General features: G+C 50.0%; 1 protein-coding gene across 1 annotated transcript in view; it reads right to left on the reverse strand.

Moving 5' to 3' along the window:
• Positions 1-12,789: 12,789 nt before the first annotated feature.
• The window catches only part of REELD1 (reeler domain containing 1), a 38,793-nt gene continuing 33,100 nt past the window's right edge, over positions 12,790-18,482 (reverse strand). The window contains 1 exon segment of the mRNA XM_033857321.2: positions 12,790-18,062. Within this exon segment, the coding sequence (XP_033713212.1) occupies positions 17,457-18,062 (606 nt within the window). The 3' untranslated portion in view covers positions 12,790-17,456.

The following is an 18,482-nucleotide window of genomic DNA, read 5'->3' on the forward strand; positions in this document are numbered from 1 at the left end:
CTTGGTGTCTGTATTACTGGAATGTTCTTTTTCTCCCCTATATAACTTCCTTGTGGATGTTGAAACTTTTACTTCATTTTCCTCCAAATGAACAAACATATCTGCTGGAAAAGCAGATTTGTACTAAAAATTTGTTTGTTTGTTGAGGGGTGATGGGCAGCAGGTGCTTTAAAACTGCAGAAACAGCCACTGTGAAGAACAGTATGGTGGTTCCTCAAGAAATTAAAAATAGAACTACCATATGATCCAGTAATTCCACTTCCAGTTATATATCCAAATGAAACAAAATCACTAACTCAAACAGATACCTGTCCCTCCGTGTTCACTGCAGCATTACTCACAGTAGCCAAGGTGTGAAAATCCCTCTGCCGCCCAGGTCGATACTAGCTTCTTTATTCCAGTTTTTCGTTTAATTATTTCAACATTCCTAAGAGGATATGTACCCTTATTATCGGCGATGTACAGATAAGGAAACCAAGACGAAAAAGAGGGCAAGCCTCGCAACGCTTACATGGTGGAGCTGGGATTTGAACTCAGACTTTCCTGATTCCAGAGTCCACACTGCTCACCACTAAGTAGACTCTTCTGCACCTCGGAAACTACGTGCTCCCTGCAAGATCTTATTTTCTCATATTCCAAAATTCTAGAAACTAGCTAGCAATGATTCTGAACTCTACCTGAACTCTGCAACCAAGGTTTTCATAAAGGGTGTTGTTTTCTCTTCGCTGGAGTGACTCAAAAGCCCCACGACTCAGAAATTCCAGAGCATTGGCAGGAAGGAGCCTAGGGTTTCTGACACATGCCAGGCCTCGGAGTCCACTGATAGGAAAAGACCACACACGGAGGAAACAAGTCTTGGCCTCAGCCCTAGACATGGGTCGTTCCCTTGTTACTGGCTATTCCAGACTAGAAATCCTTACAACCACATTGACTTGGGATCCCTAGTGGGCATTCTTGACCCTGATGCTAGGTGTTCACTGAGAGCACTGCTGTCAGTGCGGCCTCCCGGGCTGGTTTTGCCAACGTAGCTAGAGCTCATCCACCGCTAAATGTTTATGGCAACTTCCTACCCTGGGACCCACTACTCTCACCGTCTCACACGTGGTGCCTCTGACAATGCCCCTTCCCCTCAGCAGCCGCTCCAGCTCCTGTGCATGCTGAAGACGGGGCAGGATACCATCTGTATCACTTCTCTGCTCATGAAGCCAAAGTGAAAAGCGTGTAATGCCACAGGTTTGTTATTAGGAATGAATGAGAGAATCCTTGCAAATGGCTTGTCACAGTGTCTGGCACTTGGTAAGAACCCAGTCAGTGACAGCTATTGTTATGGTTCCACAGGGATGGGACCTGGGTAAACCGTATCGGATGTATGGGGTCAGCTGTCAGGGTCTATTCTGCTTGACTTCTAATCTATGCAAAAAATCTATTAGGCAGTCCATTAAATGTCACCAATTAAGTCAGGACCTGACCAGGGCATGAGTGCCTACTTCATCAGTTGATGAAGACACCTGACTCTGAATTGTAAGACGACTGCAGCCATCCCAGGCCTCCAGCAGGAATTGAAAGGCCTTTCCAGCCCACCATTGCTGCTTGGGTCTTGCCTTTTTCTACTTACTCCAAAAAACTCCAAGCAGAAATTTTGCCCAACTCCCCAAAAAGCACTGAGTCTGGCTGAGAACCACCTGATAATGCAGCTGACAGAGCTGCCCTATACGGACACTGATTTGCTAACGCCCGGCTGATACTGAGGTCCGACTGTACAGCTGCTCTAGGGCTGTCCCCCTATGACCACAGTCCTCTTGGACAGCCACTCAGTTCCACCTCGTCAGGTGCCCCCGTGGCCCTGGAGCATCTGGGTTTCCCGTTCACAGGCCCCCTTTCCACTCACACCTTTAATATTGACATTTCCAGGCATCCTGGTCTCTGATCTTTCTTCCCACCCCCCCATGCACTCCCACTGGGAGCCTGTGGGCCACTCTCGCAGCGCCAGCTACCACTGTAACTTAGCCAGAGCTCCCAGTCCTGTAGCCCTGAGTTCACATTTCCAATTGTGTTTGGAGACCACCCCTCCCCACCACCCCCCACCCCCACCCCGGGCATCCTGAAGGCACTCCTGGCCCTGAAGGAAAAGTCAGTAACATCTTTCCTTACACACTATCCTCCACAACCAGCTTCCTGGCTTGTCATAGCAACCAGACCTGGGGTCCTCCCCTCAGCCTTCGCATTTCACTTTTCATATTCAGCTAATCACCAAATTCCCTTGATTCTATCTGCAAAACCTCTCCTTAATCTCAGCTGGTCTTGTCCACTGGGCTGCTGTCATTTACTATTCTTTTTTCCTCCAGTAAAGCCTTCTCCAATCCAGGAAGCCCTTGCTGACATTTCTCAGTCACCTACCAGGTGCTGGGTGCTCTGCTCAATGCTTTACCTGAATGATCCCATTTAATCCTTATGAAGATGTTTTATATTGGTGTCATTATTCCCATTCTACAGACTAGAAAGTGGAGGCTCCAAGAGAGAAAATGTCAGATGCCCCAGCTTATAAGTGGCAAAGCCTGGCTGCCCACCTGGGCGCTGACCTGGCCAGCACCTGTGCTTCCCTCCCCCTCTGCAATGTTGACTCCTGATCTGTGGGCTCCAGCCGTGTCCCCTACACCCTCTACCCCTACAGTGAGACACGGCCCTTGGTTTTCAAATGCGTACTGAATTTCTTCTTTTGCTTATTGATTACCCATCAGATTGTGTCAAATCACTTTTGTCCACATGCCTCTCTCCCTCTAAATGATTCCTTCCTTCAATGGGGACCTTGTCTTGTTTATCTCTGCAACCCTGATAACGAGAATGCTTGCCTGATAGCAGGAATCTCAATAAATGTTTGTTGAACGATGGGTTGGCCCTTACTGTCCCCCAGGTTGCTTTTCTAATTCTGGAGGAGACATCTTCAGATGATAAAACTATTTTTGGAGAGTGGCATGGGACTCGATTATCATTCAGTGAATGGGAATCATCATGTTAATCAACCTATGAATGCTCCTGAAAGGACATTTTTTGTTTTCGTGAAAACTACCAGCAAAAAAAAAAAAAAAAAAAAAAATGATGACAATGTTGACCTCAGAGTAGTTGAGGCCCAGAGCATCTAGGCCTCAGTACCCCTCAGACGTACATTTCTTGCTGTAGCCTTTGCTGTGGAGGCTAGCTCTATATGCGTGCAAAGGTCCTGAGGCCAGGATCAGGCACCCAGCCTGGGAAGAGCACGTGGCTTTCGGGCCCAGGCTAATCAAGATGGCCCCGCCCCTCTGCCCTCCAACTGCCTTCCATCTCACGGCCCCCCAGGACAGAAATGCACCCCTGCTTGCCCTCCTGGGACTTGAACCGCTCAGCCCCAAATGCTAAGTTAGGATCCAACCAAAACTCAACTGTATGAGGAGAACGCAGGAGCAGAGGAACAGAGAGCACAGGGCCAGGCAGAGGCAGGCCAGTTATTGCATAGGGAGCCCTGCATCAGGGCCTTTTACCTCTGGGTCACTGGTTCAAATCCAGCCAGGCCTCGCCTGGCAGAAGATCATTAGCGGCTCTGTGTCAGGCTGCTTGACAGATGGAAAATGAGCTTCTGTCACCAACCAGCAGGCAAGTGTCCACATCACACTTGGCCCTAAGCAGCCCTGGACTCTGTGGAGACGGAGGAGAAGTCAGGCGACAGGCCCCCGGCTGTGGCAGGCCTCTGAGGCCAGGCCAGCCCACGTCTCAGCAACCTCCGCTCGGGGGGCCTGACGGCTCTCTCGTCTCACCCCCTTCCTGAGCACCTTATTAATCTAGGTTTGTCTTTTCCCTCTGAGGCCATTGTGTTAGAAAGTAGTCAGAAGCAATGGGACAACTGAGAAAATCTGATTCTGCAGCATCAGAAGAAGAGCGGTCAAAATCGCAACAGAAAAATCCCTAAAAGACATTTTTATCCGTGTCTGCTGCACGATGCAGGGCTGGGCGGCTGAATGCGTCCCCGAAAGGTGTGAGTTACAGGGCAGGGTAGGCAGGGACAGTGGCTTCCCCACTAGCTCTCTGGATGAGGGGCACGGGGGACAATGCTCTCTAAGGGTATTTTATCTTCGCCTCTCTCCTTCCCTCATAGAACTATCTAAGCCACCAGCCTAAAAGCATCTGAAGCTAAGAAAGACCCTTCCTCCCTTTCTGGGCACAGACAGGCCCTGCCAGACTCTCGGAAGACAGTCTATGGAACGCCCACAGACTGGACTCTCCTCACCACCAAGGGGGAGGAATTCCCACCCACACTGGATTGTTCTGGCAAATGCACGGGGCGGTCTGACTCGCTGCAAACTTCTAAACCCCTCCTCTTCGCCGGGTGGTGAAACCTGCGGCACCGAGCATCCCCGGTCTGGGCCTCGGAGAGTTTCCTTGTCCGAGCTCCACTTCCTCTAACCCCTCCGGGACGGTGCAGTGTGGCCCCTCTTGGGTCATCCCAGGAGCGCCCAGTCCTCCCAAGACTCTGGGGCTCTGAATACAAGGCGCCGCCTTGGGCTGTTGAGGAACATCCTCGCCAGTTCGCCGTCCGCATCCCGTTGGCCGGCAGGGGGCAGACCGCACCCACCGCCCCTTCTGCCGACCCGCGGCGGCCGCAGCGCAGGGGATGGGCCTGGAGGATGCGAACCATGGGTCCCGCGCCTCCGGAGCTCACCTGGCTTTGGGAAACCCGGCCAAGGTGTGTGGAGGAAACTTCTGAGCCACCTGTAAGAGCCATGAACCAGGAAATCCACTGCCACATTTCTGTGCCCGGAGAAACCCATTACCTCCTTCTCTCTGGGTCCCTCCAGCCCTGCTTGTTAGGACGGGAGCCTGTGGTTCCTAGACCTGAGCCTGACCTCACCCTTTAGATGAATCGAGAAAAGACCAGAGTTCGGGACCACTCGCAGCAGGCCAGAGCCTCTGCTCTCCCTTCTCTCACTCCCCCATCCTCCTATCCAACCCCTCTCACGGGGTTCTGAAGCAGAAAGTAGCCCCCAGGTTCCCAATTTGCGTTTTCATTCTGTTGCCATGCTTTCAGACACCTCGGTATTATCAAATGGAGACAACCTATTGTGTCTGTTTCTGTTCACGGGTATCAACAGTTTTAATATAGATTCCCGGCTGCATCCGAATCTGGGGGGCGGGGGGAATCCATCTGTATGCGCAGTCACTGTTACAGCATATGGTGTTACTCGCCCTGACAAACTGGACAGGAGCTGGTTTTCAAAGCTGCACGAGTGCTTTGTGTGAGTGTGTGTGTGTGTGTGTGTGTGTGTGTGTGTGTGTGTGTGCGTGCTCGCACGCGTGCACCTGTGTGTTTAGTTATAAACTAATACGTGCTCACGGAAAGAAGTCCAGAATGGAGTCAAGGGAAAGTCGATCTGCCGAGCACACTTTGGGAACCACTGCCCAGAGCCCTTCTGTGGTCTTTGCCTCTCTTTCTCTACCGCCCTAGCCCTTAGGCCACAGGGGAGCTCTTCAGGAGTCACTGCGACCATCTTGCTTCTTGAGAACCCTAAGCCTACTTTCAAGTGCAGCCTCCCTCCAGACAGAGGAACTAGAGAGCAGGAAGCCTGCAGCGCAAACCTCTGGACAGAGAGCAGCCTTCTGAGGATTGCTGTCCGTCCCTGTGGGATTGCACAGATGAGGCCAAGGTCAGCGGGGGGACGGCCAAGGAGTGGACGGATGCCTGCCTTCCTGCCTGGAGGACCCTGGAGCAAGCTGCGGTCTTGGGCACCAGGCCTACCCTGATCGACCCGGGATGCCCCGAGGAAGGGGCACCCCCTGGTGGCTCCACCCAGACGGACAGGAGCTCTGACTACGGGGAAGATGCCCACGTGGACAAAGGAAGCAGCTGCCTTTGTACTTCTCCCTCCCTTCTCTAGCTGTGCTTCTGGAAGAATGAGGAACGGTTCATTCTGGAAGAATGGAACGGTTCCAAGGAAGTCAAAGACTTGCCTTGACATTTGGAGAGCCTGGTTTTTGAGGAAGAGCAAGAAGCAGCGGCCGGTTCGGCGCATGCTCAGTAAAACGTTACAGCTGAAACTGAACTGCCTCTGCCCCGGGCTCTGTACCGCTGCTGTGTGTCCTTGCTCCTCCCTGAGTTTAGTTTCCGTCTGTGAAATGGGATGTTGATGGTAATACCCACCTCACAGAGCTGATTCCAGGATGAAATGAGGTGTCAACTCTAAAAGGTGACAGAAACGTCAGGGATGGGAAAGTTGAGTGCTGTGTATCAAATATGCTCCAGAATTAAATTAGAGCGGCTAAAAATCAGTGCCAATGTCTTCACTGACATTCTTCTATTCATTGAGCATGAACTTTAAGCTGGAAGAATAATCTCCTGTCCTCCACCCCTACCCCACCCGTGGAACTCAGTGAAGCTATTTTCTTTTTGGGTGGGAAAAAATAATTTTTTTTTTCTAAATTGGGCTGTGTGCAGAATAAAGGCCGCCCACCACGGCCCGGACAGCCCAGGCTGCACAAGATGTGCACAGCGTCCTCCCAGCACCGAGGCTTGCTCTTATTTACACTTATTTACATATCAAGCCAGATCTCCATGGCTGCCTGCCCGGAAGCCCTATTTTTAATTGTTTGACGCTCCAGCCACCCCTCTGACCCTTCCTGGCGCTTTTCTGAGGATTTCTGGCCACCGCTGGCTCGTGAGGGAAGGCCCCCAACCAAACCAGAGGCCCCCAAATTCAGCATCTTTAAGCCCCTTTCCAAGGGGATTCTCCAGGCAGGCCAGGGGTGGCCCCCTATGGCGTGGAGGGGATTTGGGCCGTGGCCCGGGGGTGGAGGGACGAGCGGGGTTGGTCAGCGGCATCCCATGTGGACAAAAGGACAGAAGACAAGGGTAGCAGCTGCCTGTGGGCTCTCCAGCTTCCTTCTCTAGCTGTGCTTCTGGAAGAATCAGGAATAGTTCCAACTGAAAGCAAAGGGCTTGCCCTGAAATTTAGACTGGGCTGCCGGTGGTTTTTTTTCCCCCCTTCTTTTTACAAACAGCATTTCCTAGACAGAGCAATAAAATATATATTTATAAATATTTTCCAAGAGTGCCCTCTAGTGGAAATCTGAAGGCAGTGGCACGTTTTACAAATTGAAGTGACTTGGCTGCCAAACTCCTGAATAAAAATAAAGCACCTTCCACCCAGACCTTCTTCACACGTGACCTGAAAACAGATCCAGTTTCTTCCACGAGTCCATAAAATGTCACATGGTCTTGATTGGAAATGAAGGCTGCCTGAAGTCTTTAAAAGGAAATGGTGCTCCACTTTTAGAACTGGAAATTACACACAGTGTTCAGGAACTTTCCGTGCAGGGAAGTGTGTGGAAGGGGACAATGGGAGCGATCCCTGGGTTGTATTCCTAGGCTGCGCCTGGGTTGCTGGCCGACGGCTTTTATTTTGGCTGCGGAGGCAGCCAAGGCTGCAGTGACGTCCAGCCCCAAAGGCCACACACACTGCTGGGTTTTTACCTTGGAGGATGTGGGACAATGAGTCATTTGTGCCTCTTCCTGGCCAAGGTCAGCTTTCCCACTGGAACCAAGCAGCCTGGCGCAGAGCCCGAGCCGTCTGGAGCCTTCCACTGGTGCCGAGCCCAGGAGTGGGTGTGGCCCCCCGCCCGCTCCCCCCAGAGGGTCCCAGTTCAGGCTCCGAGGCAGCCCTCGTCCACGTCATAAAACCCCATTCACGCGGCTCAGTTTAGCATGAAGGGCCCCCTGGCGGAGGCCTGAGGAAATCGCCGGCCCTAAAGAAGGTTTCCCTGGCAGAATTTTGTGCGGAGGAAACTCAAAGGGCTTCTGACCATTCCCATTCCCTTTCTGGTCCGCTTTCCAGAGTCCATGAACTTTTCTCCGTTTGGATGGATTCCAATTCATCTTGCAACCATTGCTACCACGAGTAGTAATAAAATAGCTGCCGTTCCTTCCTTCCCCCATTCAAGAAGCGTATTTGAGCACCTCCTGGGCACCAGGCACTCTGTTCTAGACTCAGACCACCCAGACAGACAAGGTCCTGATCTCATGAAAATTACAGTGTAATTTGGAGGTAGATGATACACAAGCAAATATATCATTTTGAGGCTCTGAAGGAAACCAAGAGAGTGTCATGCATAACTGGGGGGTCGCGAGATTGAGCGTTGGGGCAGACTGCTCTGAGAAGGTTACGTTAAGCATCTATTATGGGCCAGCTGTTTGCTGTGTTAGAGGTTAAGGATACAAAGATAAAAAGACGATGTCATCTGTACCTTCAAAGAGCTCAGAGCGCAACGGTGAAATAACAATTCCATAGGATCCAAACGGGGAGATTTCGCAATAGCCCTGAGATCGATTGCTCAAGATAAATCTGCCCGGTAAATCGTGTCATCCTCATTTTATAGATGTGTAGGTCTGAAAGGACTGGCCAGACGTCGTCGAGGTCATCAGTAGCACTGCCAAGTTTGGAATTGAGGCCCGTCTTACTCCCAAATAGTGTCTATCTTTCTTTCCCTATGCCCTGTTTCTTGGTGGAAATGGGGAGGGGAACGATGAGATCGCAACGTCTCTCCCAGCCCGCAGGTTTCGAATGGGCATCCCGCACCGTCTGAAGTGGGTTCACAGTACGCGGCTCCCTGTCTCCCAGCAACTGCTGCAGGACTCCCGCGAGAGTAGAGGAAGGACCCAGACCATACACTGGTTCTAGCTCCAATCCAACGTGTTGCTTCTCTGGCTCTTGACAGTGGTACACGAGTCTGGCCGTTGATGTCAGACTCCCTCGACCTCGGTCCTGCAGAGATGCTGAGGACATGCTCTTCCACAAAACTAACTCAGATCCAAGTCCACACCCGGGGACCCTCCTTAGCTTCCCTTCACGAGGCTTCTCTCATCCAGCGGCCAAAGGGACAGGTTTCCTGCCTCGGAGTGAAAAGGTCACTCAACACTTCTGCCGAACTCATCACTGACCGGACCTTAAGCAGGAAGAGGAAGGAAGAAAAGTCCACCGGAAATGACCCTTGTCTATTCCTCAGTTGCTGGTGGGGAAAGATTAATGGCCCACAGCGGGCTGCCTGCCGATGGTGGCGTGATGGTTTGAGCCTCTTCTCTGAAAGCCATGTTGTCACACCAGGGCTCCTGGGAGAAGAGAGGAAGACAACTGGGCCAACTCCTTGGGTGGTAGTGTTGTTGGTTTGCTGTCAACTAAGCAACCCACACCCAGAGCCCAACATCTGTGCGTCTGCTTGCACTGACACAACAAGGGACAAACGTGCCCCGAGACCATGGCTCTTGGAGGGCTGGGAGGTAACTCCTCTGCACAGATGCCCCGCATGGCCTAATTATAGGACTTGTTTCTATTACAGAAATGCCGTGCTTTACCCACTATCCTTTCATGTAGTGAATCTATATTCAGTTTCTACTCTGTGCCAGGCACTGTGCTAGAGGCCAGAGGATACAGCAGAACATAAACACACAAGAGTTTGTGGAGTTTATATCCATCAGAATCTAAAGCAGCAGTTCTCAGCCCTGGCAGCCCATTGGAGTCACCTGGAAAGCTTTAAAAAATACGGACGTGGGCCCTACTCCTAAGAAGTCTGATTGAATTGGACTGGGATCCTGATGTCAGTGTTTATGTCTGAAGGATTTGGGTCCAGATGGGAGAGCCTCTGAGGGTCTGCGGAGAAGTGTCTAGTCTTCCCAATTGTGCAGCGAATCAGCCTCCCTCCTGGGTTACTTGTAAAGCTGGACCTTTCCCCTACTGCCAGGCTGTGGGAGGGGAAAGCAATAACACACCCGGGCTCTGTGTCTCTTCCAGAACTTCACTACCTCTGTGTGTTTTACTTCTATTTCTTAGTTTCCCACATCGGGAGTCTCTTCTTCGGAAACTAGGACCTTGCCAGTTCGGGTCCTGAAATCTGGATTCAGAGATGCACAAGCCTTTGCCTTCTATCACCCCCGGCTGCAAGTCAACTGCCTCTGACTTTTCCCCTTCTCACTGACTTCCTTTTCTTTGTTGCTTGATTCCAATCTCTTTTTGTCTCCAAAAAGATCCGGGAGCCTTCTCAGTTTGCTTTATGGCTCCGGTAGATAGCAGGGACCCATGCCCGGGGCTGAAGGACCTTTCCCCTCTTTCAGCCCTTTCTTCTCTAATCTCCTGCAGTATCTCTCTCTTTTCCATCCTCACCATGTTCCACCCCCAGATCCGTCCCCCTCTCCTGCCCCGGCTTCTCTAAACACCTCTGTCGCTGGGGCATCATTCCTGCAGGAGACAGGAGAGGAAGCATCTGGGGGTGGAAATTAGACGTTGTGAAACTCTCACCATCTTCCCCATGCCCGGCAGACACCAGACCTGGACAGCGCCCCCTCCACAAGCACTAAAGAGAGAGAACAAAATATATTGGTTTGTTTAATTGTTTAACAACAAGAAGACTTGATTTTCAACCCCAGAGGGTCTGGGCAAGCAGAGACTCAGCTTCATCAGAGGGCTCGGGCTTACATCATGTCCTACAAATAATAATCATCATAACATAATAGTACTAATGCTTGTGCTACATTTGGAGCTTGAAATGATCAGTGACATTTCCCCTGATGAGGTTAAACAGCCCGGCTCTCGGGGCCGCACATTTGCATAATAAAGATCAGAAGTCACCGCCTTCTACAGCTCTCCTGGCACAAGCCTCCTGTCCTTGATGCAGGGACGCCACAACCACCTCCTAATGTACTCCCATCTGTGGTCCTGTGCTGTGATTCTAATCTTCGGCTTGCAAGTGAAATGTCAGGGGTTTTTTTTTGTCTGCGAGAACAACAAATTATGTCTCTAAATGAGAAGATGCCGACTGTAATGGATAATACAATCTGAAAATGCAGAGGCAACGTCTGTGACCCGTGACGCTAACCTGGCAAGCTGTAGTCTATTTTTCTAGCCTATCAGATGATAGGAAAACATCACTTTAGGTATAATAATTAATCATTAGTCAAAGTGGATCGCCCCATTGGTTCCTTGCCTCTCGGACAACCCTGCCTGGCCTGACTATAAATCAAGAAAACACATTCTTTAACATCCAATGGATTGTATCTCCAGGCAGCTTCTTTCCTCGACGAAGTAACTAACAAAACCCTTGGCGGAAACCGTCTCTGACCAGCTGATGGGGGGAAGATTCTCCCAAGGGGCTCTTGGAAGGAAGGAAAATGCAGGAGCCCAGAGGAAGGGAGGCACTGAGTTCAAGATGGCGTCTGTAAACCAGAGAAACATCTTAAAGTGGTGTCTCTTAGCTGGGCAGTGGATGGGGACAGCCAGCACCTTCCCTATCTGGGCCTATTGGTCTCTTTTCCCTCCGTTATGTCTCCTCCCCTTGTAATAAGGGAGAATCTTTTGTATTCTATTACAAGTTAATCACTAAAGGGATGTTGCCTATAAGATTAAATTGTACATAATGGCCCATCTCTGGGAACCCTGCTTCCCAGGTCATGAACATTAAGCTAAAATACCTTTGTTTAGCTCACGGGAAACATCCTGACCAGGCCCACCTGTGAATGGCTGCAGGAAGGAAGAAATGAACACATCCCTTCCGGAGGCTGATGGGAACCAGGGAGTGTTTGGCTTTACTCCCTCCCCCTTTTAGTATAAAAGAAGCCTGGATTCTAACTCAGGCAAGATGGTTCTTTGGGACACAAGTCCACCATCTTCTCGGTTTCCCGGCTTCCCGAATGAAGTCGTTACTCCTGGCCCCAGCAATTCCTCTCTCCATTACTGGCTTGTCGTGGGGGAAGCGGCATAAGCCTGGACTCGGTAACGCCCTCAGCCCACCGCAGTGGCCATCGCTCAAAGTCCGTTCATCCTTCTGGTCCTGATGGCAACTGTAGATTAATCATTCCAGGCCATTTTTCTGCTTGATTCCAGGCTCGCTCTTGATCCACTGAAATATTTACAGCACCCAACATGGTCCAAGAAAATAACTGATCTGCCGAGTATGGCGAAAGAAAAGTGGGTTGGAAGTCGAGGGGAAAGGCAGGAATCCGAGGACCACCTAGACCCTGTCTTGTTGCTTGACTGTGACGGCTCGCGGGCCTTGCTCTCATCGTCTTTAACGAGGAGGTGTTGTTAGTGATTTCAGTCCGTGCTTGTTGGAGCCCTGCATTTCTGAGGCGGTGCCTCAAGGTGAGAGAGAAGGCGGAGGGGAAATATACTCAGCCTTCAACTAGAGCGTTCAGCCTTTACTGTCTCACCTAATAGGCAAAATTGAAAATTCAAAACCACTAAGTCAGATTATCTTTAAAGCCATTTCCAATTTTTGAATCTTGTAGCTCTCTATTGCAATGCTGCCCACTCCATCACTGAATACGAGAATGATTTAGGAGATGCGGCTTCATCGAAGGGCCTATCATTGCATCTCTTAGTTGCTAGGCCAGTGGTTCCCAGCTGGGGGTGATTCTGCCCCCCCAGGGGACATCTGGCAATGTCTGGGAATGCTTTTGGTTGTCACGCCTAGGGGTACCACTGGCATCTAAAGGGTAGAGGCCAGGAATGCTGCTAAACCTTCTCCAATGCACAGGACAGTCCTCCACAGCAAAGAATGATCCAACCCCAAATGTTGATAGCATGGAGGATGAGAAAGCCCGTGCCAGACCACATACACTGAGGAAAGGATGCTCACAGGTGAAGTGGGAAGACTCCTTTCAGTTTCTCTTCTGCCCAGCCAAGATTGAAAGGGTAAGTCCATTCTCAACTCCTCCCCCCACCAAGAACTCTCCAAGCCTTGGATCTGAGACACAGAATATTCCCCTCCTGGGGACAGTGGCACACAGCACTCTTTAGTTCACCTTTGGAGAGAAACTCATACTGCTTGACACCCAGGCACCTGCAGCGGCCCAAGGTGCTGGCTGCATATTCAAGTTCGATCTAGACCAGGCAGTGGTGACAGTAACACGAACACTGAACTTTTCACTCACTTGTTATTTATTGATAACTTACTATGTACTGGGAACAATCAGCAATGAATAAACAATGCCTCTGCCTTTACAAAGCACCCCAGTCAAGGAGAGTCAGAAAATAAACACACAAGTGAATGCGTAGACTCAGGAGGTAAGAAGCGCTGTCGATATTAAAGCAGCCAAGGGCATAGAGAGTGGTGGGGGGGGGCAATGCACAGGAGAGGCTGCTCAGGTGAGGCAACATGGGAGCAAAGTTCTGAAGACTGTGGAATTCTGGGGGGAACCAGTTTCCAGACAAGAAGGGCAGCCAGACCAAGGGAGCTGGATGGAGCTGTGCAGCACCCCTGAACCGTTCTTGGAAACTCAGGGCATGTGCAAGAAGGTGGTTGGAGGACGGGGTCTCACAGTACCTGGTCAGCCCAGTCCGGATATTGACATTTTATTCTGCGCAAGATGGAAAGCCATCAGTGAACGTGGAGACAGTGTAGCATGAACGATTTATGTTTTAAAAGCAAAATACAAACACCGAAAAACATTTGCCAGACTTCGGTTGTATCGGCCGCTCCACCCATCTGCTCAGAGGAGCAGAGTCTCAAAATGTTCACTTTTCTTTTCGCAGTTAAAGAACAGAGCAAACCTACAAAACATCAACCGGCCTTTCGTCACCAAGGCCTTCCTGACATTCTAAGCCAGAGATGATTATGGCCGCTTTTGCAAACCCCTAAAGGCCAGATGGAGCCGAGTTCCGAATAGCTTAAGACAACGGAGAAATTCTCAAGTTTAATAAAACAAATTAATGCAAATTCATTTCACTCGAATAGAAGAAATTCCTTGCCACACAGCGTTTTTTAGAAGAGGGGAATACGTCGGGGTGACATGAAATCAAATCACAGAGCCTGCATTCCAGAAAGGCTGGGATCACGTTGTAATACCGGAAGTCCAGGACCAGGAGAGGGTACGCTATCTGTAATTTATTCATAAAATGCCGGCTCTTCCCAGACAACATTTCAAATAAAACGTGACACTTGTTTAAATGTTTACTGGCTTGTTGATCCCTTTTGTTGTTGTTGTTGTTAATTAGATTTTTTTTAAAAAAAGAAAACAAACATTGTAACAGTAAATTAATGCCGACAGCCTTGCCAGTGAGATAGCTCAGTGGGGCTACAGTTAAGCGTTAAGTCGTGATTTACCAAAATTATTGTATCCAAGGGGAGAAATTAATTAGAAATATCAAAAATAGTCTCTGAATGTAAAAAGGTTAAAGCCCACCGCTAGCCCCGATCTGTGATTATGAAATTGGCGCAATAGATGTAAAACGATTTGTTTAAAATAGAGATTTTAGCAATTGTTTTTCTGTTATCTTCCCTGAAGTGTGTCTTTAGCCCCAAACTTCCTTCTCCGAGACGTGGTGGGCTGAGCAATTCTCTAGCTGTTCCCACAAAACAAAAAAGTTATTTTAAGATGCTGCATTTGAGTCCTTTGCCTTTTTATAACTTTTAAGGGCTTTGTGCTTTAGTAAGTGCCTTCAGGTTAAATGAACACTGCCTACTCACTCCCCTCTGGGGCTTCTCTGAAGCCAGGCTTAGAGGACCTTCAAGATCAGTGACTGAGGGGTTTTATGTGTCCTGAATTCAGGCTTGGGGATTCCAGCCGCCCTTCCTTAAACGGAGTTTACTCAGAATGTCTCAGCAAAAATGTCTGACCCCAGCAGGAACTGTAACCAGTGGCTGCCATGACAACCAACGCGGTGATGCCTCCACTGGCTGGGCTGGGGCAGTAGGGGCACAGGGGGAGAAACTGTCACGGACAGGGAATCACATTTTTGGTGGCCATAGGATTTCTCTAAATGCACTAGATTTAAAGATAGTGTCGCAGCTGCAGGGTGATGTTAATAACAATGGCATGTCGGTTAGAGGCAGCTAAGTGTTCAACATGCGTTTAATCTTCACAACAGCCAAAAGAGATAAATCATTTTGTGATCCATTTATCTCTGATGAGGAAGCTGAGGCTCATAAGTCTGGCTGACTCTTCTGCACCCTGTCACTATCGTGCCTGACCTGAAGTTCCCAGCTGGAGAGGAGGAGGTGCCTAAACCTTAAAGCCTGGGCAATTCCCTGGCCATCCAGTGGGCATGGGTTCGATCCCTGGTCGGGGGAACTAAGATCCCGCGAGCCTCGCGGTGTGGCCAAAACACAAACAAGAAAACAAACCAAAAAACCCCCCTAAAGCCTGGAGAATTCCCTCGGCCCCTTTGATGCTTTGCAGGGAGGGTGACCCATGGCATCTCCTGAAGCTGAGCAGCCTGTCTCTTCTCACACGAGCCCCGTGGCAGGTCAGCAGTCTAACCAGCGATGCAGTGAATTAAGCATAGCTTCAACTCCTTTGCCACTTCTTCCTTTGAAAACTGAAATCTGTTGCCCTTCCCTTGGAAGAATGAGGGCTGTGACATGCTGTGACCACCAGAACGTGGCGGGAGTAAAGCCATGTTACTTCCCAGGCTAAGCCTTCCAAGATGCCCAGCTTCTGCTTTTGTCTGCCTGGGACACTCCTTCTGGGAACCCAGCCACTATGCAGTCAGAAGCCACAAAGAGGAGAAGCAAATTGTTTCTCACACTCATCCACGGCCCCAGTGAGTACCCAGCCGGCAGCCAGCATGAACTGCCAGCCCCGTGAGTGAGTCATCTGGGATGTCCCAGCCCATTTGACAACAGGCAGAGCAGAAGAGCTGCCCAGCTGAGCCCAGGCAACCCCAGCGTCCCGTGAGACCATCAGTGGTAGGCGTTGTTTTAAAGCACTGGGTTAAGGGGTAGTTTGTTTCACAGCAATAGAGAATCAAAACAGTGTGTTTACACAGGATAATATCCTCTTGGACGGGAAAGATTTGGAAGGTAGTGTATATGTGGTGCACCCAGCTCTGATGTGACCTGGCCAGATGGGAGCTCTCCACTAGTGAGATGGCTTGTCTTCTGCATCTTGGCGGGGGGCATCCCTGGGGAGGGTGGGGTATGTAGGAGGGATATCTGTGGCCCCACCTGGAGTACAGTACATGTGTCTCTTTCCACAGCATTCCTAGAACACCTTCATTTGTGAACATACAATTACCTAGGTCTCCACGTGCCCAATGAGGTGCTTGCCTGAAGTCAGGGGACAGATCTGTCAACCCCAGAATCCAGGAGGAGAGAGTGTTGGAACTGATGCTTAGTGAGCTAACAGGGGCTGGAAAAACAGAAGCAGCTCTTTCCTACACACCCAATTTTTAAAAAATGTTTTTGTTGAATCGAGATGTCACGAATGCCTCCTTCTCTTTAAGCGATGTACTGAACTTATTCCTCATGAAGTTATTGTGAGAATTGAATGTGAAAATACATGTACAGTTCTTAGCACAGTACCTGCACGATTTAGGTGCTCAATCAAGAAATACCCTTTCCAAATCTATAGTGGTTTTCGTTTCCACATTTAAATGGATCGTGACTCTGTAATAGGTTTACCTTTGAAAAGACAGCTAATTCCATTGTGTTATATTAGGTGAGCATATTCGAGAGTTATATTCAAACACGTTGTTTTGACCGCATGTAGTATCTATGGGACTCTTGCTAAATCAAAGTGACCTTCATAAAGTCATGAGGGCGGGTAGACAGTCTTCGTCCTTCTTGCTTTCTTAGACGGGTAAAGACTCTTCTTAAAACTGTGCTGGTATCATCCTTTTTTTCAGCATGACCTTTTGCAAAAGGCAAGACGTCTGCTAGTCTCTGGGATACATAAGTCTCTCATCAAGTGTAAATGGATGGGTGATCTCAGATCCATTTACCCCTGATGAAGAGGTTTGCTTACCCCTCTCTGGTGTTTATGGCCTCCTGCTGCATGTATGTTTTCCCACAGATGTGGGTAATCCAACTCTCTAAACTCTTCCTTGCTTTGGATCAATTTCCATGGCAGATTTGCTGGGCTTCTGAGTGTCCAAGAAGACTGAATACCCTTGCGCTCACCCAGACAACGACATCAGAGCCACCTTTGAACTCCAGTTTGGAAAACAGGACTTCTTTGGGGGTGGTTTGAAGAGGCAAAGGGAGGGCTGCAGTCCTTTTTCTTGCAAGAGACTCAACCTCAACGTTACTTTTTTTTCAAAGAGAGTCGATGAGGCTGACACACTGAGGAGGGACAGAAGTTCTATTTCTGCGGGTTCCTTAAGGCAACGGAGGAAGCTCAGTGGCCACGGGAGTCTAGTTAATGAGCAGATTATACAATATTCATTGTGTTGAGTTTAACTCTTCAAACAGAACGTCTAATTGCAAAAAGAAAAAAAAGCTGCTAAAAAAAAATAAGAAAAAAAAAAACCTGCTAAATTACAGATGTTAAGACAACAAAGCCAGAAAGTAATTCCCTCTGTTGATAAAACTGTCCTTTTGCTGCTCCCTCCATTCACTGTTCCCTGATGGGAGGCACAGTGAAACCCTGTCCTCATTAACTAGTCTCAGTAGCTCTGTTCTGGCTGAGACACTCTGCAGGGTCTAAGGGGGGGCACTGAGAAGCCTTCTCAGAGGACTGTTTTCTTGCTACCCACAGAGGGAGTGATCCAGTTGTATTCTGCTTCAACCAAAACAAAACTGTTCTCCCCAGTCCTCCTGACATGCACAATCTCGCCTCCGTCACTCCTGGCAGGTGCGTGCCCGGCAGGCTCACTAAAGAATACTTCTGTCCGCTTGCGGCAAGACTGGGTATGCAGGTAGCGAAGGCCAGCAGCCACGGCCATGCCCAAAGCAGCTGAGAGGCAAAGCAGGATTTCCAGCTGCAGAGTCCCGAGCTGGATCCCCAAAGGGGCCCTGGCTTCGTCTTGCCCAAGCTCAGGCCTTGGGTTGGTCTTCCTGGGGTGTCCCACGCCACTCTCTCCATTGCCCTCCCTCACTTTGGGCTCCTTGTGCTTTGACTGAGGCAGGAAGCTGGCAGAGGGTCTTGATGCCTCTGACTGACCACTGGCAGTGGGTGGCCTGGAGGTGGCAGAGGTGTGGAGGACAGGGGTTGGATTGGCCGCCCTGGCCCCATGTCCAGTGAGTGCCCCAGAGGACCAAAGGCGAGTATAGGAAAGACGGACAGTGTACAGAGGAGGCCTCATCACCGTCCTATTTGAGGCCTTCATCTTGTCCTAGAAAAGCAAAGGAAAACAGAGAGACCAAAGGGGCTGGTCTCCCCCACAAGCAGCCACTGAACTTGGCAACTAACCTGAGTTCCTTAGAGAATCCCAGATCGCAGATGAAAACCCAGCCTCATGCCTGCTCTTAAAAGAGCTCAGAGGGGACTTCCCTGGTGGCGCAGTGGTTAAGAATCCGACTGCCAACGCAGGGGACACGGGTTCGAGCCCTGGTCCGGGAAGATACCACATGCTGCAGAGCAGCTTACCCCGTGCACCACAACTACTGAGCCTGCGCTCTAGAGCCCGTGAGCCACAACTTCTGAAGCCCGTGTGCCTAGAGCCCGTGCTCCGCAACAAGAGAAGCCACCGCAATGAGAAGCCCGTTCAACGCAAGGAAGGGTAGCCCCTGCTCACCGCGACTAGAGAAAGCCC

This window comes from Tursiops truncatus, chromosome 5 (genome assembly GCF_011762595.2).
Source record: "Tursiops truncatus isolate mTurTru1 chromosome 5, mTurTru1.mat.Y, whole genome shotgun sequence".
In the NCBI taxonomy this organism is placed as follows: Eukaryota; Metazoa; Chordata; class Mammalia; order Artiodactyla; family Delphinidae; genus Tursiops; species Tursiops truncatus.